Raw genomic sequence first — 24,293 nt, forward strand, 5'->3', positions numbered from 1 at the left:
GATTTCGAACACTTCAAACCTGGATCTCACAGCGAAGAGGAGCGCGTCCGATCCAGTAACCAGAGATTTCGTATCATCGTCAAGGCGGAGAAAAAATAAACGTGAAATAAATAATCGTCGAAACGGGTTCAATCGCATTTTGTTTGCCTGTGACGAGAAATGCTCGCTGATTCGATTTTGCATCATCATGTTTTTGGCAAGCAAACTTGTTACTTTTAATAACTCGTCGGGGTCGAATTCGGGATCTTTTAGCTTTCGCGATTGATTAAAGATAAAGGTTACGTTTAGTCGGACGAGAAAGAACGATAACAAGTCGATAACTTTTCTCTTCAATTGTTTTTATCTCAGCAAAGATGCGGTCGGTTAAAGTGGCATCGAATAACCATGAGCTTACTGTAACGTAATTTAACTGATAATACAAGTAAGTATTAATCGTTTATATAACCATCCATATTTTAACTTGTACGTGTTAAACTACATTTGCTTCCGACCCTGTCGACACCTTCGAAACGTATTCAAATCTTAAAAGTTCGTAAAGAACGAATAAAAAAGAAATTTATCAAGACATCGATCTAACAGCTCTAAGCTTCGAGATCTCCGTGATCTTGGAAAACTTCGCTTCGTTGTTGATATTTGAACGCCTCGTTGCTATCCACTCTGTTCGTCTGTTTGATCCTCCTGCGGTTTCCTGCACCCCTATAAAACCCATACTTTTCTTGTTTTCGCGAAGCGTACGTCTTACAAGGCGGCACGGCTTACGAGCTAATCGACGACGGTCGAGGACAGCTAACAGTTGCGATCAACAATGTACCATGATTGGTCGATTGCGTCGCGGTATGTTTTCGAATGAACGCGTGATTCCCCTCGCGTCAAGGTTACGACGACCCACCGAGAGTCTCTGCATCCTTTGGCGACGTGACGCATCGAGTTCGATCGATGCGAAAATGCGAAAACATCTGCCTTCGATGATAATATAACCTGCAGCGTGACCTCGGGTTAACCTTTGCTCTTTGTTCAAATTATCGTTGCCGTTCTGTCATCGCGGAACAGTTAACGTGTTATCGTCGATCCTCAGGAAATTCTTGAGCAAGAGGAAAAGTTAGACGGAAAAGCTCGCCACGCGTATCTTTTACATTGGGAAATTCCAGGAACTGTGACCTTACCGGGAGGCTCGACCTGACCTTGGAAGCATAACAAATCTGTGTATGTTTATCGATCGGTAAAAAATTGTAAGACGACAAAAAAGCAAAAACTACATATGATATGCAAAAGATTGTAACAGGCATGTTTGTAGTAATCATTGGTACGAGTATATTTCAATAATTTATTTCATTGATTCCATAAAAAACAGAACTTTGTTCACATAAATATTATTCATACAATGAAAATCTATTTTACCATTGAAAGATTGATACAATAATCTAACGGCAAATATCAGATAGAAATTTTCCTGGAATTTTCTGATTAATTTTTTAACGACCTACGTTTACGTGTTTTTCATTCATATTCATATCGCCTGATATATTATATATTGGCAGAGTTTGGGAAAATCTGGAAGCGTTTTGCATATTCTCGATCGAAGAGATACAGTGATGTCGGCAAATTAATTAGGCTTGAACGCGATCATTTTGATAGATTATTTCTGATACAATCAACACGATCATAAAAACGCACATATGTACATTAGCCAGAAGCTTCGTATGAAATAAAAATGACGACTAAAACATTCTAAATTGAATGAAACGATATGAATTGAATGAATCGAAACAAAGATTGTAGATTGGATATTCCAATAAGACAGTAATATCTACAGTTAGAAAACGGATAAGTTAGTAACCAGTTATTTTCCGGACTGGCTTCGGAAAGTGATTATTCTTCGGTATAGTCCCGAACGTTCTGCATTACATTTCTTTGTATCATTGTTTGCATGTTGTATCTTGGTAAATAATAGGGGCGTAAACGCAGAGAATCGTTCAGTTTGCCAATCGTACTTTCCTTTTCTAATAACAATTCTTCCAACTTCTCCGCCGCCGCGTTATGTGTTTGCTTCCAGATTTTAATCTCTTCCTCGATGCTTCTCAGCTTGGCTCTGTTTCGGCTTGCAGTGTCGTAAACCGACTGTAACACGAAACGTAAATACCTTGTATTTCTCCGCTTCATCTCAATGCAAGAAAAGGTAAATTTATTTCGAAACGCTCACTTACCTTATATTCGGTAATCCATCTCGTCTCCTCTGGGGACATCATTCGATTATTAAAGCGTTGGTAACGTTCGTGAGCGATTGTGCTCGACTGTGAAACAACAAACGTTTGATTTTTCAGAACCGAACTAGATTTAACGAACTCGCGGAAAAGCTTTTATTTAATTTATGAAAATTTAAGCGAAACATGAAAACCTGGAACATATATGTCAGAAAGGGGAAGAAAAGAGACGCTTATGTATTAGAAACAGCCAAGGGACATTCTGGAAAGCATGCAATAGAAATTGATAAAACAAGTCTGAGCGTGAAAGGAACGTTAGCTGAGGAGAAAGGAGAAAGAGGCGGAGGGGAGGCAAAGCAAAGGGGGCTACTGTGCAAAGTGTGAAATGAAAACAGATGATGATGAAACAGCTTTAAGTAATTTCACGGCGCAAAAGTACTTTATATCATGCATGTCAAAGGCAGTTTTAGAATAGGAACGGTGAATGAATCATCAAAGAAATAATTATTGCGAGACAGATTCGGCAACAGCGTGTGACAGAAAATAATGTATATACTACAATCTATGTAACCAAGTTCAATTTTTGCGCTAGTAAGTTGGAACGAATAAATTATTACTACCGCTTTATGAAAATTCATCTTCATGAAATTCATATAATTTAAAAAATGCAAGCTTCCTCAAATACCGATCTATGTACGAAATAATTCTTCAGAACATCTGTTGGTAAATGAATCGAAGTTTGAAAACGGGTGAATCCGAAGTACCACCGCATCATTGCTGGCTGTTGTTCTCGCGTAGCAACGATCTGACGGTACCGCAGATTTGCTCGATTGCAAATTGATTTATCGGCGCAGAATTTCCAAAGAATTATTATGTCGATATAGACGAATCGTTATTATGCAAGTGGACCAAAATATGAAGAAAATAAATTCTCATTGCATTTCGAATAAATGACAAGAGCATTTTCTGTTACTTGAGAGACGCTGTTGAATGTCGTGCAAGAATTTTTCACTCGTAAAGAAGCCGAAAAATGCCAATTTCTTGACATACCTTTTTTCTATAAATGGAGAAACGTCTATAGTGTACGAACGATATTTTGAAATCTTCTCAGGCTCTTACCTTTTTCGGTTGTACATTTCCTTTGTACTTCTGCAAATTCTGCACCCTGTTCACGCATTCACGGTGATGCGCTTGATACAAACCGGCGTTATTTATAATCTGGAATTCTTTCAAGGCGGACGATTTTATTTTTTTAACCGATTTAATTTTTAGTTTCTGAATCGTCCGATGTACGCGCATCATTGGCTTGTTCAGTGATGAAACTGCGTTCTCCTTCCTATCCTTCCAATAAGTTCTTGGACAGTCATTCGGTTCAATACACATTTGACCCATTTTTAGAGCTAACGTGGTATCTATGTTTTCCGTGCAATCCATTATGCACTCCTCTAATCTTTCTATCTTCTGTTTGCACTGATCGACCTTGTCTCGACTGATGTAGCACGCGTTTCGCAGGAATGTCAAACTCTGTTCCGCTTCCGCCAACTCGATCGCGTTGCTTTTCACCTTCGAACGAGTTATGATTCTCAGTTACACACGGCAATAAATGTTGGAATTCTATTCGAAATCTCGAAATTTCACTTAGAGCAATTTATTAATAATTAATTCAAATTTCAATTTAATTAGTAAAATGTATATCAGTCTACGTTAACACGCTGGCACTGTCACTTTTGCACTAGAGCTTCCAAGCCATGGGCCTGTGCCTATTTATATGATTTCGAAAACGGACCTAACCCCCACTATATGTACATGGCACCCTAATAAAGGTTCTGACGCTAACAGGTCCTTTAAATTCATTTACGGCTGAACAATACTCAATGGCTTAGAGGATTAAGAAAACTAAACAATAGAAATGAAGTGGGAAAAATTTACCGAATGTCCGGCTAGACAAATTGTAAAGTACTAATTAAATAATGAAAAAGAAATTGGAAAAGATGCAGGGTTTTCTCGGAAGTGAGAATCACTTCAACAAATGAAAATCAAGCGAACAAGCGAAGTGACATCGTGAACCTCCATTTTGGAGCGTTTGGGAAAATCCCCAATACATTAGTCCATTAGTTTTATTATAGCTACAATTAAATAGTAAAACTGAGAAATAATTTTGTTCTAACTCGAGTAAGGATGCCCGAGGTTTATGACAGCTAATATTTCAACGTTATATGTATCGCACAATGAAAAATTCATCCTGACACCAGGGGTACTCCCCGTAAAACTGGTGTGCCATTCAACGTGTTAAACAACTCAAAGAACCTGACATTACCCTAATTTCATATATCAATACTCTATTTACTACTACGTAGACGATATCATCTAGCATGATTTTACCTTAATTTCCGCTTCTACCTTGAGTCTCCTAAGACGGCAAAGAAGGTGCCAATAGTCCGGCTGCAATCGGTTCTGCAGTTCTTCCGGTAATCTGTCTAATTCATCCATAGCTCGAAGATAGCTTGAACATTCTCGAGGCAAGACGTCGGAGTTTCGCTGTTCAATGATACAAACAGCGAGTTCAGCGAGAAACGCAGCCGACGTACCGCAGGGTCCATGCGCGGTCAATAATCTCGGTCTTTTGCGGTATTGTCGGAACAGATGTTCCGGTACCGATGGTTTTAGTTCGGCAAACTCCGATCGAAACTTTGTCTCCAGCTGTTTATCTCGTTTACGCGCGTTCTCATAGCTGGTTCTTAGTTCCGCAACACCTGCCTCGAACAAATCTCGTTCTTCGGCAAGTGTGTCAGCCTCCTTCGTCGCGGGTACAAGTTCCAACTCGATAGTCCGTCGTATCTGCCGTCTTTTCTGAACGATTTTTCGATGGTGTAGGATCGCCTGCATTTTGCTCAATCTCTGTGAGAGTATCGATCGTTCGATTTGTATCTTTTCTTTGGATAGTTCGTTCAATTCGTCGTGGAAAGACTTCGCGCTGTTCGAGAATTCTCCTGGAACACGGACAATGGGGTGATTCGTATCGATCTACCGCCAGTTTTAAATGAAATACGCAGAACAATAGGTCTATTTTCGAGCCCAGTTTTCATTGCTAGATTTCCGGCATTTACGCATTTACGAAAAATTTGTAAGTGCAGCAATGCAAAGGGTATTCGCATCTAGTAAGTAATAACACTCTCGGGTCAATAGAGTCAATCCGTTTATGTTTGTTGAGGATATAGGGGGTAGGAGGATATCAATTTACGACAGGAGCAGCGTCTGCTATTTTTAAGAAATTGGAATTTGTGACATTGCACATTCTAAAGTCCATTATTCGGACCACCTTCATTGTTTAACTGGTATCTTAAGCGCTCAATGGATCTGCTCAATAGTAAACGACGTGTCATAAATTTCGGGATTAAAACTCGACGGATAAGCCATGCAACAATATCGCTAACGGAACATCAACGAATCCTCGGCCAGGTATGCAAAAGAGGCAACACTCGGGACACATCCACGATAGTTCGACAATTAGATAATTGGACAGAGGTTGTTACTTCTGGAAACTTTGGCAATAACCCACCGTCTAAACCGACACCTAAGATATAAAAATCACTCTTCCAGAAAGAACTTACGCTCAACTTAGGTTTAAAACCAATTTGGACGTACGGAATATCAGTATAGGGGACGTAGCAATGAGTTACGTAAATAAACTAGAGTCGCTACGATCGAAAATACTCAGAACAATAGTCAACGCTTCATGGTTATATCAGAAGCGAGTCAATGCCAACGCATCCAAACCAGCTGGCTGATGAAACGGGCGAAACCCTCGTAAAAAGAAGACTAAAGGGAAAACACCCCATTGTCCTCGCTAAAGAAATAAAATAGACAAATTCGAAGACGATATCCCATTAGGAGTAGTCATACACATGTCAATTAGCAATAAAGTTAGAAAAATTTATCGAATGCTGGACAAGTTAAATAAATAAAAAAAGAAACTTACGTTTATGTTATCGAAATATTATTTATTATTCGCTTCGAGATAATAGATCTTTCTTGTTCAATGATCGATTGGTAGTAATTATTTATCAAACATCTTGCAACATAAAATTAGTTGTGCGATTTGAACAACTTCGAATGCTCGAGCCACACCGTGAAATTTTGTTGTTTCTTTGGAACAATTTTACAATCAATTCTCATTGAGAATTATTATTCTGGCGTGGTACTATAACATGAATAATAGATGATTATCGTACGTTTGATTCTACCTGAGTCTACCTGAGTCTAATGTTTAAATCTAAAGGAACACCGTGAAATGGCTCGACGTCTGACCGACCCTGCCGTCTGTTACGGCGCGTGCTGTTGCAACTTAAATCGTAAAAGGCAAGGGGGTTAATATCGTCCAAGGTTCGTGACTCCAAGCGAACAGTTGCAATTTAACTGATGGTCACCTAATTTAGAGGTAGCAACAATATTACGTTTTTGCTCTTTGGTCATACCACTGATCCTTTCGATCTCGGCCTCCAGCATCGACTTGTACCTCTGCCGATCGACTTCTCTAGAGCGAATCTTCTTCTCGTACGACTCGATTGCCCGAATGTCCTCCTCTGTGTAACTAGCTGCATCTTTCCGGGTGAGACAGTCGGGTTTCGGAATGCTCCTCTTTGCATTGTGTTCCAATCTACGGCAGGCGAGATCGCGTTCAAAACTCAACCCTCGCCGTCACATCGAGCACGTAACAAACGAAAACGACAAATTAAGGTTTTGACAAGAGACGTCTATCGATGCAACCGCGTTTGGTCTTAATATTAATTACGTTTCAATCGATAATTACAATCATTGTTACGATAATTCTAAACGAGCATTCTAAACGATAATTCCTTTTATATTTACAAAATAAGCAAACGCTGCAGAGTAATTTTATTATTATTTGACTAGAAAATATACCATCTATATATTTAAAATTGCCACCTATACATTCAAACGCGAAGATGGCACCCCGCTGGGGGTAACCATCCACATGCTATTCAATCATATGTTATAACATTTTACCTAATATCCCACTGGACAAATTGTAAAATAAAAATAAACGATATAATATAAAAAAAAAACCTATACATTTACTGTATACAGGTTCTTTCTTAAAAAATTCCTCAATTTTAAATTTCCACTGTATTATATCGTGTATCATCCATAGTATATGATAAAATGCGATTACCTAACTTCCAGTACACCGTCCATCATCCTGTCGAGCATCTGTTCACGAAAATCATCGACTTTCGTTTCGATCTCTACTTCGTCTTCAACTAAGTTCTTCTCGTTCTCGTTGTTTCTTTCGGGTCCATTTAATCGTGCATCGTCGATGGTGTTCGCGTCTCGCTCGAATTCGTCCTCGATTATTTCCCTTGGATGCCACTGTGGAGGCTCGAAGAGTTTCGCACTCGCGTCCACGTGAAACACACGCTTCAGCTCGAGAACGAGCCGACGCATTTCCTTGGAGCGTTCGTTCGCCGCTCGCATCTCTCTTTGCTTCGTTGACCGTGTCTTTTCAAACAGTTCGTTGAACTTTACTTTTAACTCGCGCTCTTGGTGATCCGTGATAATGCACGTTTCGAGCACGTCTACAAAACCGTGGCAACGAGACTGTGGGTTCTCGATCGTTCCTGAATTTTCTTCGCCCTCCAATCTGCATACGATACGTAAATATTGGAATGAATCGGGCAAACGATCTCCTCCCGTTGAGACAATTATGGACGAGATGAGCACAATTTTGAAAATTCAATCGGAAATTCGACATTTACATTAAACAGTGAAACACGCAGGTGGATCGGTCATGGTGAGCGGGTGCATGGCTGCCAGTGGTAGCGGAAATTTGATAATTGTTGATGGAATTTAAATATTTAAAAAAAAAAAACCTTAAAGAAAGTACCCGTAAATTAGGATTATCGAAAGATTTCCGCTTCCAACAAGATGATGATCCTAAGCATACTGCTAGAATTGCGAAAGAATTGATATTGGCTATTGCTGCTAAAGGTGATCCAACAAAATGTTAATGTTAAATAATTTAATAATATATGTAGCGTTCAAACACTTTTGTATCGTAACTTCTACCTACGTTTGTTGAATCCTTTTCAAATTTTACTGACATAATCTTAAGACTTCCATCTTCCTATTGGCATCTGCTTGTCGAAGCAAATTACTTTAATGCACGTTATTTCGGCGATTAAAGTTTGCATATGTAAACGTTCGAATACTTTCGTGAGCCACTGTACGTATATACATATATAAATCGTCGAGTCAATTAACGAGAAAATTATCCTGCATAGGACTAATAGATCTGTTGTGTTCCTTTTGCTCTTTAAATAACATCTCTGCCAATGCGACATCTTATCAATAATTATCCCAGTTACAAAACAATCCTTTCAACAGTGGAAGACAATAATAATTACCTAGACACAAGTTCTCTCATTCTTCTCGAAAATTGACACCAAGGCGGAATATACGTCTGCTCCCGAGGTACGAATTTATCGAGAGGATAATTGGTGACCTTCGATTCACCGAACAAGGAAAAGATGCTCCTCGGTCGGACGATCAAGGGATCTAGAAATCGTTGGCGCAGGTAGAGTATCGATTGATTCAGGCGCGAGATTGTTTCCTCGGCGTTCTTCGTCAATTCGATTTCCGTTGACCTGGCCGCTGCTAATGCGAGCTCTCTACCACGTTGATCCAGATCGAACGCAGAAATCGGCAGTCGAGCGTTCGGTGGTTCCGTCTCGTTCGAGTCGAGCAATGCCTTTACCTGTCGTCGGGAAAACGGCGTTCTCTCAAAATTATCGTTGTTAAATTGCTCTTTGTTAGCATCGTTAATTACCACTTTGCGATTTTTTCGCGACACAGCAAGACATACCGAGCTCTAAGTGGCTTCAGATAATACGAATTAATGCTGACCTTGTATCGTTCAAACTAGCAAGGGGGATTGTCGATTCCCCTCTGCTGATCCGCTCGCAGAAAAAAATCTACCAGGAAAGAAAGAAACTTGCGCTTGTTGTACAGATTTTTGATACCTCGTGCGAGTTAGAAGCTGTGAAAACTTGCGAGCGGCTAAATGAAATAAAATGACATTAACGCTCCGTCAGCAACCCTATTTTTACCGATGTCGTTTGCACAATGGATCATTTAAGCGCAGTATCTTTTTAGGTTTTTGTGTTTCTCCCCAAAATTCTTCGACACCCTTCCAGAGTTTCTAGAACAACATTCGATAGTTGTTTATCGTTGTGCGCCTATTATTTCTTCATAAAACGAAAGAAACTTGTCGGGCAACCTAATAGTTCGCGATTATATGCGCTGTATTTTCGCTGCGCGGGGGTCGGTGATTATATGGCCCCTTACGACGGGCCATATAAGGTGATGCAAGGCGGAAATAAAAATTTTACAATAGAAATCAACAACAAAAACGTAACAGTTTCCATAGACAGACTGAAAGCCGCTTTTGTAGTACCCGACGACATCGAGTGCCAGCGACATCACGAAAACATCGCCGACCCCTGCGACGCGTTAATTCAACCCGAAAACCAAAACAATGGAAACGATGGACGGGCAGTTCGGAGCGAAGAAAATTCAAAAAATAGTTATATCACGCGCGCGGGCGGGAAAGTCCGCTTTCCTCAGCGATTCGAGACAGGCTATAGGTAAGTCAATGGAACAAGCTTGGAATGTAAAATCTATCTGCGACAACCATTGTAAAACAAAAGAAAGCGTTGCAACTGATGTATTGGGGTGATGTAGTGGCCATGGCCGTAGAGTAAGTTTCAAGGTTGAAGCGCATCTGTTAGCCGCATGACCTGTGAAACGACGGGCACTAGTCATTGAAATAAACATTGTTGAAGTCAATAAACACCGACTACTTTAATAACACCCTACTCATCCTTTGCCTCATTTCCATGCAAAATAAATTCTTTTCTGTATCTATTTATTTCTATATATCAAAAAAAAAAGAGCAAATGAAACTCTTGAGGCGCAAGTATTGTCCGTAATGATGGTAGTTGCTGGCTGTAGAAGTCGCTGCTGGAGGGTACCCACGTAAATTTCAATACTGACACTAATGAGAGTAGCTGGAAGCAAGAACTTCCTTATCTAAAAAATTTCTGTTATCAAAGTTTTTCAATTACCGAAGTTACCTTGTTTCCTGCGCTGTTCGTCCAAACGAGGTTTTACCGTATTGCGCTTCGGTGATTACAGCCCAATCGCATAAAATGCGTCAGTTAGAAACGGGATACGTGATAAATAATTATTTACCCGGCGTTTCAGCTTGTTCCAATCATCGAGAAGAGAGAGACGAGTCGCTAGAGCTTGTTTCTCCTCGGCCATCGACCGCTGACGAATCACCATATCCATCCACGTCTCCGTCCCTTCGGTCTCCTCGTTCTCTGTCGCATCCACCTGTTTGCTTTTTCTCGTTTTCAAGCGGTCGTCCAGTGTAATCCAACAATAGGATTCGGTTGACCTCGAACCTCGACTATCCTTCTGTTCGACCATCCTGATCGTGGCAAAACAACTTGATCAGTCGAAGCAATAAGCGAAAAGGAAAGAGCAAACAGAAAGAAAAAGAAGTAACCGGTTCGGTAATCTATTAGCGACCAGATCGCCGTTTCTACCCAAAGAAACGACCACGTTGTTGAAGAGAACTGTGCGTCGACCACCACCTTCGGAACGATGGTGCGCTGTGAACAGGGCGAATACTCGTCGGAGCTCGGTGCAGTCTCTCCACACGATTAGCCCATCGAATCCGCAGGTGAACAGGCTCGAGGATTCGCCAGATTTCGTGTAATGAACGGCGATGTTGATGCTTCTGGTTTGGTGCAGCGATGGTAGAGCTTCCGAGAGTAAGGCGTTTTGGAAATCTTCCTGCGGATCGATTCGATGATTCATACGTTCTCTATGCTAGCTGTAGATTCGGTTTCTTAGCTTACGTACATTTTTCGAATTTCCTATTATGTTATTTTATTTATTTATCGTTATTTAGTCCGTGCCTTTCGGCTTTGCACGAACTGTCGGTTTTGCATGCTATTGTATTGTATTGCACTCCCTTAAATTATTCTATCTCTAAAAGCCAAAAGCTACTGACTAAAACTATTGCAACTTATGACTAAAAACTATTGCCACTTTTGGGATTTTGCCTCCTTGCTGCGCTACCTTCTTGTCGTTCCTCCCCGTCTTGCATTGACCGTCTCTTCTCTATTATTGCGAATTTCCTATTAGATTTGTACAGTTTGATTCATACGAACGCGTTAATGATATCTTTACGATGATTGATTTATTTGTTAATCTTTCTCCAGGCGATAGAAATGATAGAGTAACGGACAAAAGAGAGTTTAACTTATTTATGCATACCTATGTCAGTGACCTTTGTATTAGATACATCTTGCGACTTTTGCACGCATATTATATTTTTACCGTGTTACTGACAGTCGCATATTCTGAAGTATGGATAATATTGCATTTGTTCGTATCGTTCTTTATCGAATACTATTCTGTTTCGTAAAATTATGATACTTTATATACCACCTGCGTTTAAACATCTTCTTTTGTCTTCTACTGTACGTATTCCGCTTGGCACGTCAGATATCGCGATTTTATTTTATTTACGTACGTTCTCGAGATTTTCGCTTTTCTCTTTTTACCTTTAACTCTAGCCGATGCAACTGTTTCGTGAGATACGGGACACCGATTATTTCGTAGCTCGATTCTTTTCCATAGTGCAGGTGCTCGAAGGAAGACAAAAGTTTTATCGAGCAATCCGCGTTTTCCACGTGGACATCTCGATCGAAGAGTCGGCACGAGTACACGATGATCTCGTCCCCAGCTCGAGAGTCGCTCGATTCGATGTTCGCGACTAGAAGCAACGCTTTCGCGTGATCTTGGTCCATTTCGTAGATCAAAAAGTCGATCACCTAGCACGGAATTAATATGACTGGACGATCAAATAGGTTCGAGCTTTACACAACGTTTTACGTTACCTTTCGTCCAAGATTCAACCAGGCCGCGACTTTGCTGGCTGGCACCCTATAATCACGTTCTTCGAGTTCGACGACGTTCATCGATAAGAGGAACAGCCGCCCGATTTGAGACGAGGCAACGGCCAGCAAATGACCTCTGTTAGAAAATTTGACGCGATCCAAAGCTTCTCGTTGAAGATGAACGCAATGCTTTCGGACAGGTAACGTAGGATACCATTCGATGAAAAGGCAGTTTCCCGTGACGCTGCAGCTTACCAGGATCGGTAACACGGGATGCGAGACGAAATCGGCAACTGTGATTAACATTGATTATTATTTGTCTCTTTCGTAATTCTTTCAGTCAGATTGAAAAGAAGCCGGAAAAAACAAGCGTTAAAATCCGCGATATTTCCGTTTCAACTGCGTAGTAGCATCGAGCAGCTGTTGTTTAAGCGGATCTGGTTTCTTTCAGATTACGTAAGTATATGAGGAAAAAAAAAAGGAAACGTGATAGCGTTATTAAAAATATATAATATAATATGGTATAATGAATGTAAGGGTTAACCCTTAGAGTGCTATGGATGCATATATGCGTCTGGCGAAAGTCATCGGTGTGGACTAAGGACGCATATATGCGTCTGGCGAAAGCCATCGCTGTGGACTGCGTTTGTCAATATTTCCGAGCACCTACGCAGAAGTAATACTATTACGTTTCTGTGAGATAAATATAAATGCATTTCAATGTTAATGCCGCGTTCGAAGAAACTGTCTTTTCTTTTTTTTTTTTTTTTATTTAATACTTTGCATTCACAATTTGTCCAATTTGGACATTTGGTAGAATAATCGTGCCGGCACAACGCAATTATCAAGAAGAAAATGTGTTGTTTGTGTGAAAAATAAGAGAAGGAACGACAGAAAATGCGATGTCGGATTATGTATCGATAATTGTTTTGAAGTTCTTCACGCACAACTGAATTATTAACTTGTGTTATATTTACTAAATTTAGTTTTCTAGTTTACTACCCAAATTCTAGTTTATTGTAAATTTCAATGTTTATAATAAATAATTAATACTAAAAAATAACGCTTTTGAATCATTTAATTTCTATACTATAACTTATTACGATTTACGCTTTGAATAGTCAATCAACAGAGTTCAGTATAGCGAAAAAGTATTGAGTCCACAGCGATCGTCAGCGCGGGTAGCGTGCCGTTCGTACGGATGGCATAAGCTCCGAGTATTCAGCACTCTATCGTAGAATAATCATTTGAAGAAAATGACCAACCTGCAAGGAGTACGAACTACAGTGCAGGTAGAAAGTAAAAGTGCTAACGGGTCAGAAGAGATGAGAAGTTGCCATGGCTCATTAATCCCAACGAGATATGTCCGTGACCCCTCAGAAAAGTGGGTATTTGAAAAGACGTACTTAATCATATTTAGTCGCGGACGACTTTGAAACACGTGCGTGCAATTGTATACTTCGCTTAACTCAAATTTTCCATGAGTTCAAATAATTCTCTACCAAGATTCTACTTTCTTACGTGTATTCCAAAAAATGCGAAATTGCATAAAAAAATTCGCAGTCTGATAAATAATTTTCGATTCCAGTTTTGAACCGACCTTTGCCGTGATGTGTTAACTGTATAGTCGGAGAGGCAAGTTCAGCAGTTGCAACGTCAATGACCGCCAGACGACCAGTTTGGTCTAAAGCTCCTAAATATGGGCCATGTAACGCAGCTATATTTGCATAACCCGTGTCATCTCGTAGTAGAAACTCGAGGCGAGGGGGACAATGATGCAGCAAACCGATTATCTCAAAGAGATCGCCGTCCTCCCCAAGCATTAAGATTCTATCTTGACTTGGATCGCTTTCTGCGTGTCTCGGGTACGACGGTAGCGAAATCGTCCAAGCCGGGCGCCATTCTTCGTTCTGATCTTTCCAAAGTTTCCTGTAAAACTGGCAATGCTTCGTCAGATAGATCAACCGTGAATGACTCGCGAACGCCACATAATGCATAATCCAGACCAAGATACAGCCAGATCGTAAATTAAACATTTTCAGTGGATCACTTACCACCATCGACTCTAGCATTCAATTATCGCGTGGAAAATGTTAAAATCGTCATCGTGCGTCGTTATGCAAAGAAATAAATACTCAGGATATCTCAACCGAGCCAAGAAATAGGGGAAATACCAATAAACCCTCGATACACAGACTTTTAACCAGTTCGGATCGGCCGATTTCAAGTTTCAGCTAGGTCTGCACGGTATGTATGCATTTTTTGATCTTTGTCCCGCATCCTCATTTAAATGCCGCACTATGCAACTTGTAAACGTGACCCTCGAACGTGATCTGGGAACGTGTGAACGTGACCTGTGAACGTGGTCCACGAATTTTTATTTTTGTCCTGATTCAAATGCCATGCTGTGCTATGGGATCCTGAAATGATTGGACGATGGACAAACATCATTGAGTAAAGCGGTACGTGCATACCGTATCGAAACTAAACCTACTTCCCAAATTACGGTCTTACGACCGTACGTCTTACAATTTGTCCAGCTGGACGTTTGATAAATTTGTCTAACTTTATTATTAAATAACATGTGGATGGCTACCCTCAGCGGAATACCATCTCCTCAAAATTGACACCATTTATCTACGACTTATCGATTGACCCAATACTTTTTTATTTTTTTATACATAATTCTTGCCGAGGTTTCGGCTCGTCAAGTTCCCTACATTTTTATCAACCTGACTTATCTCTGACATCTTATCTTTTACGATCTCGATATACGTATCTTGGCCCAAGTTACACGCGTCCTACCGTTGCTCGAACCTCGCGACCGTGCGTCGCGCCATCGACGACCAACGTGCCATCGCCGTGACCCACCAACGTGGGGTTTCTTCGCGGTGAAATCGTTCCATCATCTTCGTCAAGACGTCGGACGATTGTTCGAACGCCAGGGTCCACTTGCTGCTCGAAATCGACGGACCAAACGGTGCCGCTTTCGTCGCAACAGAGCAAAGTTCCGTCCGTGGACCAGGAACAGGAAACTGCAGTGCGCTCCGAGTGGACTTCCATCGGAAAGAGTCGAACGGTATCGGAGCAAGTCAACACGCGGTACACTGAAAGCGTGCCGGTGGATGGCAGAAATCGCGCTACCAGGTGGGTCGAATCGGTCGAGCATCTACCGAAAATCGATAAATAGTTTTATTCCGATATATTGTGTTGCACTAAATTACATGCATAGTGTGAACCACGCGAAGCGTTACAATTTGTTTTCTCTGAAACGCGTCAAATGGTTCGGAGGTGCTTATATAACACTTTGGAATATAAAGAATTGTGAGCGTGAATTTCCTAGAGATGGTGGGGAGGGTGTGCAAAAGTTCTCAAACGAAAATTCTGCTCGCATTATTAGTAGAATCTGTGAAAGAGTCTTATAGTGTGCGAAACGAGTCGATGAAATTGCACAGGCGATTAACAGAATCGGAGAGAGGATATTTTGAATTATAGCCACGTAGGAGTAAAGATCGTAGGGGCATAAAAATTAATCAATTGTAGGAGTTGTGAACGACAAACAGTACTATTAACCAGCTCGAACGGGACCAGAGTAGTTTGCAGCAATTCTCCGATAGCTAAGAGACCTCATGCTAGGTTCGTTCATGATTGGACTATAATATCATCAACAGTATTTTCCTGTTCCAACTAGTAAGCAGCAGATCTGAGAAATCTATGCTGTAGTCGTCAAATTGACAGACGCATATTTCAACATATCGATCTACGAATGCCAGAATTTTCATTGTTCTACGTAATCCTTAAATGTATGTACTTGAAGTATAAACGAAAATGCCAAACTAAATGGACAAGATCGTAGCGCCAGTACCGAAGAATTTAATAAACTTGTTACAGAACACTGCTTTTAATTCGTTCTCCTTTCACTTGCACCGTAGCAAACAATCATAAATAATACTGTACCTTTGAAAAATATTACTAATTCTACTCACACGAGTCTCGTGCGATCGATGTCAAACATCGTCATATCCGTTCCGTTGATTTTTGTCAGTCGTTCACCGGTTTTCCATTGCCAAACCGTCAGGCAAAAGTCTGGGAAAGTTGCTTGACCGAGCAGGTATTCGGTGCCAGCGAACGCGCAACACAAGTAGCCATTCGCTTCTTGACTTCCGGCGCACTGACCGATTCTTCGCATCGTAGGATAAGCGAATATCGAGATCCTTGGGTTGGCTTTCCTTTCAGTCACGGAGAAGATTGGCGCGACCTTGCATAAACGCTCGATAAAGTTAATAAAGATCCAATAGGATAAATGACATAAAATAAGATATAATACTGTGATTGTACGATGTACGGACACGTAAAAGTTCCTTTGCTGGTTCTCTAACTCACGATGCACAGGTGCTTGTTTCACGCGTATACACCTACTTGCACGTATTTCATTTATTAGGACGTATATTAGGACAATGGCATAAATCATAGTAACTTGATCCAAACCTAAAGAGGATGCGAACTCACCGAAAGTCCCGCGAGACAGCACGCGCCGTCTCCTCTCTCGCCACCATCGAATCGTTCTACTCGTGCCTTTTCACTCGCAGAGTCGTGGAAACGGACATAAATGCCAGAAGCCATCGCGATCGTGTCGTTTCCGATCAGCGCAAAATCGCGACAGTTTCCAAACTTTGCCCACCTACAAAGAAATGGAAAGTAGCTAGCAATCGAATGGTTGAGACTGTAAGCGAAGATTAAGGTAAGGCCAGTACCGATCACTCGTTTAGCGTAGCGAGGGTAGAAAGCTAGCTAGGTACCGGCCGATTTTCCTTTAATGAAAACAGAACAGACACGTCCAGTAATCTCGACGAGTGACGAATAGCCATTTACTACTTAGCGCGTACAAAGCGTCCGGAGTTAGTACAATTGAGTTAGGAATCTCCTTGGTTAGTAGCGAGTGGAGGGGCAACCCTAGTCGACTAGAAAAAAATTTAACGAAACAGATCTACTCGACTAAATCGTTCTACTAAACTACTCAACTAAATTCTCGTCGCCTACACACAGCGGGCTACTAAATTACTAAATTACCAGGCACACGACTTTCTTACTCGCCACTCGACTAAACGACTGCGCACGTTCTACTAAAACTACTCGACTAAAGACTCTCGGTATTTACACGCGTCGAGTTACTAAATTATTCGTCACTCGATTAACAATACCGAGGGGCATGTCCGTGCGAATTTCAAATTGTTAAATTTCTTGCCACTCGGCTAATGTTACTTACGATGATCGAACTTTTACAAGCGACATGACTTTGCCAATAACGAATTAGAGGCCTTCGGGTCGAGGCGTTTATTCTGGTTGCCTAGGGACGCCCGAAGCACATCGATCGATCAGCGAATTTCCCTTTCCGCGAGTGAACGCATTGGAACGTGGCCGATTTCCGTACGACGTGTGGCAACAAGTGTGCCAGTGGATCGTCGGAGGTTCGATGAATCGCAACACCGTTATGAAAACGTCACCAAATGCATAACAATTGATGAACGCCTTATCCTATTCTCTCTTTCGCTCCCTTCGATTCGTCGTTTCGGGGCGAAGCATGAAAAGGCGACACCGTAAAGCGGCGGAGGTGGCGATTCGAATTCGAGCGTTCGAGGCGAAAACGAACCACGAATACAGAACTTGAACACCGTTACGCGCTTAATATGCAACGACGGTGTTATCGTTCGAGGGGAGAAGATGGAACCGTGTGCACGTTTCCTCGGTCGTTGGTTTATCGTCATTCGAAAACTTCGAGTCCCCAGGACCGTTCCATCGAGAGTTCCGACTTTATCGTAAACGTACGCGCGCGCGCGCGAGTTCTGTTTCTCCGCTTACTCTGCTAGAGCGAGCGATGATCGAGACGTACGGAAAAAGTTTGCGAATCTTTCGCGTCTTTGGGCTGTTATTTTCATTAACGATCGTAGTCGCGAACGCTCAGGAAATCTCCAAAAACGCGACTACGATCATCAACGATGAAGCAGCCGTCCCGACGTCTATTAGCCGCGAGGACAAAATGGAAGCGAGATCTGAAGGAGAGACTCTGCTGGAGATAGAACCATCGACGAGAAGTGTTGAGTGGAAAAATAGCGGTCCATTTACTCGTAGGAAGGACAGCTATTTGGACGCATTAAGACATTCTCGAACTAGCACGGATCCTCGCGAAGGAATAGTTGCAGTGGACGTAACGTCGGGTAGCTCTATTCAACGAAGAAAGGAACAATCGGTGGGACCAGTCTATGCAGGAAAAAGGTCCGAGATATCCTTCCAAACCGGCTCGGACAGAGATTCCTTCTCCATGGTACCAAGCGATTCGTATTCCTTGCCGACACGATCGTCCAGTGACTTTTCGGGCCTCAAAAATTCTTACGGACCTCCCCGATCGCAACCACCGCGTGAAACGTACGGACCACCGCGCGAAACGTACGGACCACCGCGCGAAACATACGGACCACCTTATCACGATCAATCTTCCTACGGGGGAGAATACACGTCCGTTGGCGCATATCCGGCTCAGCCGCAGCAAGGTGAGACTCGAGGTATTGTATTATTTTCGCGTACGTTCTATCTTCAGGGGATTGCGCACGATCAATATCATTGGCAAAAAAATCGATAAGGATCGAGACGTGTGGTAATTTCAATATTTTTTGCTCCGGAAGCTGGTACTGAAACGGTTTATGCGCATATTGTATGTGTGTGGGTGGGTGTTATATCGAGCGTTCAGAAACTGTATTAGCATTATAGAATAGATAGAATCAATGATGGAAGTTAGAGTATACGGCACGAATGCCATATCAAACACATAAGGTTTTAAAGATAGCTCCATTGAATATAGATATTGAACGATATCGCAGCTATTTGCATGCTTGCATGTTTAAATACTTTTCCGATGTACGCAGTCATGCTAGTTCAGTTTCGTTGCGACGGTAACGAACGCGCATTCGTAGTGCACCACATTCTATATTTATTGCCACATTGCCTTGTTTACTCGTTACTACGTATCTCTGCTTTGTCGATTAAACGTATCCTTGTACTTTTCATTTCCAGTGGTTTTCCACTATTTTTCTCAATCTATATGCCAGGAACAATAGCGTACGGACGTTATTTTTCATATGATTGATCGTTTGCAACTCCCATTAAGTTTGTCACGTTTCCTTCCTCTATGATTTAAGATAGTAATACACGATGCACATTGCAGCGTACGGAGTGCCACATGGAATGACCGAATCGGTGCATCTTGGTTTTCCATCTATCGACTTCTCTTGGCCCTTCGCCCTCAAGCTGAACGCCTTCACCCTGGCCAAGATACTTTTGAAATTGGTTATTTTCAAGATGATAGTTAAGTTTATCGCTGTTATCTGTCTGCTGCTTTTCATCCCCAAGCTGGAGATTAAAAAGACGATCAAGAAGGTGAATATGCAGAGTAACAACGATGACGACGACGATGAGGACGAAGGCCGTAGTTTGCGAAACGGTAATGTTCCTTCTTCAGATTTACATTTAGAACGTATTTATAACGGGAATTCTCGATTGACTGATTAGTTTCGAGCTACTTCAAATTAATTGTACATGCGCAATATTAATGAAGCTGTGTGGAACGGCTTACAAAAAGTTGCTTACTCGTGCACGTCCGGCGCAGTAACATTTTTTAAATCTTTCTCAACGTTTTTGCGAAGCGTGCTTACGCTTTTGATAAATATCTTGCGACTTGCAGTTTATACATACGTTTCTACATTCGTTTCTGATCTTATCGATATGATTATGCGATATAACCAATGGTAACAAAATTTCAAAATTACATTAATTAATTTTCTACAATATATCTATACAATTGTACGATAAAGCTACATAATCATAAAAATTCTTCCAAAAATATTCGCGAGCTACACATATAGATCACTATTATCATTGTTATTATTCACGGGTATATAATGCTTTAGTATACAATTGCAAGTTATTCGAGGATGACAATGTCCTGTTAATATTACATGCAAAGTAGGATTGCGAAAAGATTCGAAGATTTCTATCGAATGATAAAATTTATCAGCTACTCTTACGCGCTTAGCGCATTCGCTAAAGGACGTACGGCGAGTTTCCTGATATAGTACAGCACGACTTTTTCTAAACGACGCTGACGTATTTAACTTCGAAAGATACGGAACACGAAGACACACGACAGTGTCATTTAGTATTTTACGTACTGTCGGTAGGTTGAATATGTATAAACTGCCTGCAATCGAGAAGCAAACTTAATAAATTTTGCATATTCGACGAGTCGCGATCGTATATCGTCAGCGGTGAGCCCATTCGATGGTTGGCCGATCGGAAAAAGCTGATGCTGTGTACTTTGGAGCACGTTACAAAGATAATGCCGATAGGAATATCCGATAGCCGACCAGTATGCCAAGTAAGGGCGGTCACATGAATAATACAAATTCTCGATACGTTGATATTCCTCGTATTAATCGCATCGTGAATGACAGAATATCGGTAAAAAAAGCGAAACTTCGGTGTAAAGTTTTAAGCCGAACGATTTAAAATTAATCGACTTGATCTGTCGACCATGGGTTACCTTACGTAACGTGGCTTTACCAAACGCGTTAAAATCGATTTCAATGCTAACGACGTTTTATTCTTTCAGCTAACTGGAGAGTATGGGATAGACTAAATCTCTTGACCTTGGTGGTAGACGAGGCATGGAAACAACACGAGATCGCCAACGAATCTAGCTCCAGTGAATGCTCCACGCTCGAGTGCCAAGTTCGTAGAGCCTTCAAAAACGACCAATCGTGGCCCGATTATGAGCAACTATTGCAGAATTATATTATGGAGGAAACGCGGCGCCTTTAAACCAAGTCTCAGCCTGTTAGCTGTTTGTTGATTTGTCCTTACTTATGGAAATCTTTCGGTTCGACCGCACTCAGTGATTCATCCATGATCACATTGCTCATGTCGCGTATTTATGCGTTACCTAGCTATTAGTATAGTCGAGGATAAGAATAAGTGGACAGGTATCGATCAAATCTCGTTAAATATGGCTTGTTGCCGCACAAACGTGTAAATATTAATTTCTATTATGTATTAAACGTATGTATGTACTATAAGGATATATAATAAATAGACTGCGGATTTTCACGCATTTTCACGTTCGGAGAATGTACACCGTATGCAAAGATACATATAGATATTTCAATTATAGTAGCCTTTGTCATATTTAACTAGTCAGCTGTTCTTGACGAATATACTCGTCGCGAAGAAACGGTAATAATATCGACGAGCAATAATATCAGCAATAAAATTAAAGAAAACAGTCGTTTCATTGCAATTTAATTCTATATTATAACAGTCACGCATACTCTTTGCTTCACGAGTATACTCGTCACCGCTTACTTTCTGCCACACATTTTACGTACACATTTCTCAAAGAGGTGGAAACAGCTAACTGGTTGATAGACGAAGCAATTTTACATCCATGTCTCTTAATTGTATTCGTAAAAATATGAATTTGCACGAATATCCGCAGTCTATCAACGAATAAATCTTAAGTATAATACTAATAGAGCGTGTAGTTCGATTAAGCTTCGTTCATATGTACCTGCTTCCTCTACCTACCCACTCTTATTTTTCTCTCCGACTGTACATTCATTTATCTATATGATGTGTATTACGAGATGTACGTGACTCGCTCGTTGTCTTCTCGTTGAATAAATATACGTATATCGTCGACATTGGACACGCGTCGCAGATACACTTTCGTTTCTTTCCACTCGTTTTGTTCCATTTCCAGCGAAATCGCGACACTTAGCAATTTCGTTGGTAAAGAGCGGAGGCGCGAGTAATTTTGAAGATTGCCGTTACGTGATCCTCTCGGTCTTCTCGAGTTTTCCGGAGCGGAGAGCACGGTGGGGGTGTGTCCGTTTATAAACGCGACCGCTACAGGCGACAACGTTCCAGTCGTTTAGTCTTGACAGATGAGTATAGTATCGCCTGTCGTTCAAGTCGAAGAAGATTAATCATACGGAATTTCACACAGCCATTACGAAGTCATGAAGTCCATCGTTTTATTGGGTAAGTAACAGACCGAGAAAAATAGTCTGAAAAGTAAGACGATATCTCGATCAGACACGTGACTTTGACAATGCGCGAAGGAGGAAAAGGATGTCGATTATTTAATACGTTCACCGCGTACCACGCGAATCACAGTCAAAACATCATTTTAGAAATTGATGATCGATCTCGCAAGAAAATTATACGTTTATTTTTATCGTTATCGCATTTCACATTGACGGAAAAGCTTATAAAATCGACAAATCGACAATTAGTTCGATAGACTTTAAGTGAAATATTAATAATTCCTTGGGTCAATAAGATCAATAATTAAATCAATAATAATCAATCAATAATAGTAAAAGAAACGAATAATTTTGTCTTGCAATCGTTGAAATGTCACACACTGCGCGTCGATCGCGAACGTTCTTCCGTTTTTCTCCATTGTTCACAATTCGATAATCGTATGTTGGTCGTCGCATAATTTCGCCACTTAGCATTGGTTGTCGTATGCGCCCTCGCTTTTATCGAGGAGACGAGCGCCTTGCCCACGGATACGACCACCGTGTCGACGAAACGGGTCAAAGAGCCTAAGGAGATCAAGGAGACCGCGACCGCATCCAAGGACGTAAAGGCAGCTAAAGAGGCGGCCAAAGAGGCGAAAAGGAATAAGAAGGATTGCGCGAAAGAATGTGGAACTGCGTACGAACCGATCTGCGCCCATGATCCGAACGACGCTAACTTTAAGCCAAGGACGTTCGGTACCCAATGTGCTATGGACGTTCACAACTGCGAAATGGGAACAAGTGAGTGTGTCTCTTTGTCCGAGTCTCTTTGTGATTCGCGCGCATGTCCTTCCGAATATACCTATATTCTGAAATCGGTGACAGATCGAGATGGAATTTGACGGATATATATGTAACGAGGAACGATGAATCTGAAGTATAACCAGTCGAACCAACGCCGATATCGTTCTATTAAAGGAGTTGGTGTTCTTTTCGATCATTAAGCGTTTTCAGAGTTTTTGAGCTGAATACAATATATATACGTATCCCTCAATTATATACCTGACTTATATTTGCAGCAATTTTCGAACGCAGCATCTAATAGCAATCAAGATTGATAGTTCCGTTAAAAAGATTATTGCGGTTCTTTAAAAAAAGATAGCGGTGGCTTTAAAGTCTTTGAAGCACCTTCGCTTTACATTGCACATACATTTGGAGCTATTTACAATAATTTTGGCTAACGATATTTTTTTCGATTTTCTACTATTTTAAGGCTATATCTTGATAATTCAGTTACATAGAATACTTTGTATTCTAAGTTGTCAAATCTTTTCATATCTTAGATTCATCGTTCTTTCCGAGATTTCATTTCGATCGAGTACCGGTGTTTTCCGGAAATACCGTTCAACGCGCCAATTTACGTTTCCCTTCGACTTGTTTTTACAGAGCTGGTAATGAAGAACAAGGGCGAGTGTGCCGGAGCTGGCGGCGTGAGGCTCTCTTAAACAACGACGGACGGATCTTTCGTTGCACCAACCGTCTGCTTCGCCCACGTTAATGGGAAAACACCTGCAACGCTTATGCTTATGTGACGTCGCGCTTGGGCTTTAGCTCCAGCTTTAGCTTCGGCGAGAATAAAGAAACTCGAATGAAAATGAAACTGAAGATGAAAATAAAAGAGTTCGTAAAAGTTCGCCCGGTGAGCGATTTTTTCTCGCAAAGGGCGCACACAACAGTCGTCGTTAAAAGGAGTACACGCAGCAACAATGTAACACACTCTTCATCCTTATATCACAAATCACAAGTAGTCATGAAATGTTAGTATCGATAAATTTTGTCACATTATAGTAACAAATTTGTTAATAAAACAATTGTGATTCTGCAAAGAAAATTTCACAAATTACGAACTATTTGATTGTTCTGTTTAATATAAACTTACGAAATACAAGTCTACGATCTGGAACTCGTAACACGTTGATCGAGGTGCTCATAATGAAAACGATCCTTATCAAATTAAATTCGTTAAT

General features: G+C 41.1%; 3 protein-coding genes across 24 annotated transcripts; 2 read left to right on the top strand and 1 right to left on the bottom strand.

Moving 5' to 3' along the window:
• Nucleotides 1-1,282: 1,282 nt before the first annotated feature.
• LOC122575439 (cilia- and flagella-associated protein 43-like) lies at nucleotides 1,283-21,991 on the bottom strand. 19 transcript variants are annotated; one of them, XM_043744340.1, is made up of 16 exons: nucleotides 16,703-16,871; nucleotides 16,521-16,611; nucleotides 16,180-16,451; nucleotides 14,999-15,362; nucleotides 13,794-14,130; nucleotides 12,194-12,486; nucleotides 11,858-12,127; nucleotides 10,792-11,081; nucleotides 10,473-10,713; nucleotides 8,627-8,976; nucleotides 7,396-7,863; nucleotides 6,677-6,858; nucleotides 4,584-5,191; nucleotides 3,321-3,764; nucleotides 2,205-2,291; nucleotides 1,283-2,118 (listed from the first exon to the last, which is right to left on the bottom strand). In XM_043744340.1, exons 1-16 carry the CDS (start codon nucleotides 16,747-16,749, stop codon nucleotides 1,870-1,872), a joined length of 4,593 nt encoding a protein of 1,530 aa, XP_043600275.1. In that variant the 5' UTR covers nucleotides 16,750-16,871; the 3' UTR covers nucleotides 1,283-1,869. The 19 variants fall into 19 exon arrangements, with proteins under 19 accessions (XP_043600275.1, XP_043600271.1, XP_043600274.1 ...); XM_043744338.1 differs by lacking the exon at nucleotides 16,521-16,611 and adding an exon at nucleotides 17,460-17,574 and having other exon boundaries at nucleotides 1,284-2,118; nucleotides 16,703-16,874; XM_043744341.1 differs by having other exon boundaries at nucleotides 1,284-2,118; nucleotides 16,521-16,608.
• Nucleotides 18,069-22,138, top strand: LOC122575483. 4 transcript variants are annotated; one of them, XR_006319443.1, is made up of 4 exons: nucleotides 18,069-18,753; nucleotides 19,413-19,688; nucleotides 20,856-21,271; nucleotides 22,002-22,138. XR_006319443.1 is itself a non-coding variant. In XM_043744490.1 (3 exons), the coding sequence occupies exons 1-3, from the start codon at nucleotides 18,069-18,071 to the stop codon at nucleotides 21,062-21,064; spliced, it is 1,170 nt and encodes a 389-aa protein (XP_043600425.1). In that variant the 3' UTR covers nucleotides 21,065-21,771. The 4 variants fall into 4 exon arrangements, 2 of the variants coding, with proteins under 2 accessions (XP_043600425.1, XP_043600426.1); XR_006319442.1 differs by having other exon boundaries at nucleotides 20,856-21,301; nucleotides 22,002-22,133; XM_043744490.1 differs by lacking the exon at nucleotides 22,002-22,138 and having other exon boundaries at nucleotides 20,856-21,771.
• LOC122575505 lies at nucleotides 22,122-24,176 on the top strand. Its single transcript, XM_043744536.1, has 3 exons — nucleotides 22,122-22,282; nucleotides 22,759-23,067; nucleotides 23,713-24,176. Exons 1-3 carry the CDS (start codon nucleotides 22,261-22,263, stop codon nucleotides 23,769-23,771), a joined length of 390 nt encoding a protein of 129 aa, XP_043600471.1. The 5' UTR covers nucleotides 22,122-22,260; the 3' UTR covers nucleotides 23,772-24,176.
• Nucleotides 24,177-24,293: the final 117 nt, after the last annotated feature.

Source organism: Bombus pyrosoma, linkage group LG15 (genome assembly GCF_014825855.1).
Source record: "Bombus pyrosoma isolate SC7728 linkage group LG15, ASM1482585v1, whole genome shotgun sequence".
Classification (NCBI taxonomy): Eukaryota; Metazoa; Arthropoda; class Insecta; order Hymenoptera; family Apidae; genus Bombus; species Bombus pyrosoma.

Excerpts from the sequence above, each read along its gene's own strand:
- LOC122575439 (XM_043744335.1), bottom strand. The coding sequence starts at position 16,664 with ATGATTTATGCCATTGTCCTAATATACGTCCTAATAAATGAAATACGT. Across the intron at positions 12,128-12,193 it reads GGTTGAATCTTGGACGAAAG|GTGATCGACTTTTTGATCTA; the intron begins GTAACGTAAAAC and ends ATTCCGTGCTAG. Across the intron at positions 2,292-3,320 it reads GAAATGTACAACCGAAAAAG|TCGAGCACAATCGCTCACGA; the intron begins GTAAGAGCCTGA and ends GTTGTTTCACAG.
- LOC122575483 (XM_043744490.1), top strand. The coding sequence starts at position 18,069 with ATGATCGAGACGTACGGAAAAAGTTTGCGAATCTTTCGCGTCTTTGGG. Across the intron at positions 18,754-19,412 it reads GCAGCAAGGTGAGACTCGAG|CGTACGGAGTGCCACATGGA; the intron begins GTATTGTATTAT and ends TGCACATTGCAG. Across the intron at positions 19,689-20,855 it reads AGGCCGTAGTTTGCGAAACG|CTAACTGGAGAGTATGGGAT; the intron begins GTAATGTTCCTT and ends TTATTCTTTCAG.
- LOC122575505 (XM_043744536.1), top strand. The coding sequence starts at position 22,261 with ATGAAGTCCATCGTTTTATTGG. Across the intron at positions 22,283-22,758 it reads GAAGTCCATCGTTTTATTGG|CATTGGTTGTCGTATGCGCC; the intron begins GTAAGTAACAGA and ends TTCGCCACTTAG. Across the intron at positions 23,068-23,712 it reads CAACTGCGAAATGGGAACAA|AGCTGGTAATGAAGAACAAG; the intron begins GTGAGTGTGTCT and ends TTGTTTTTACAG.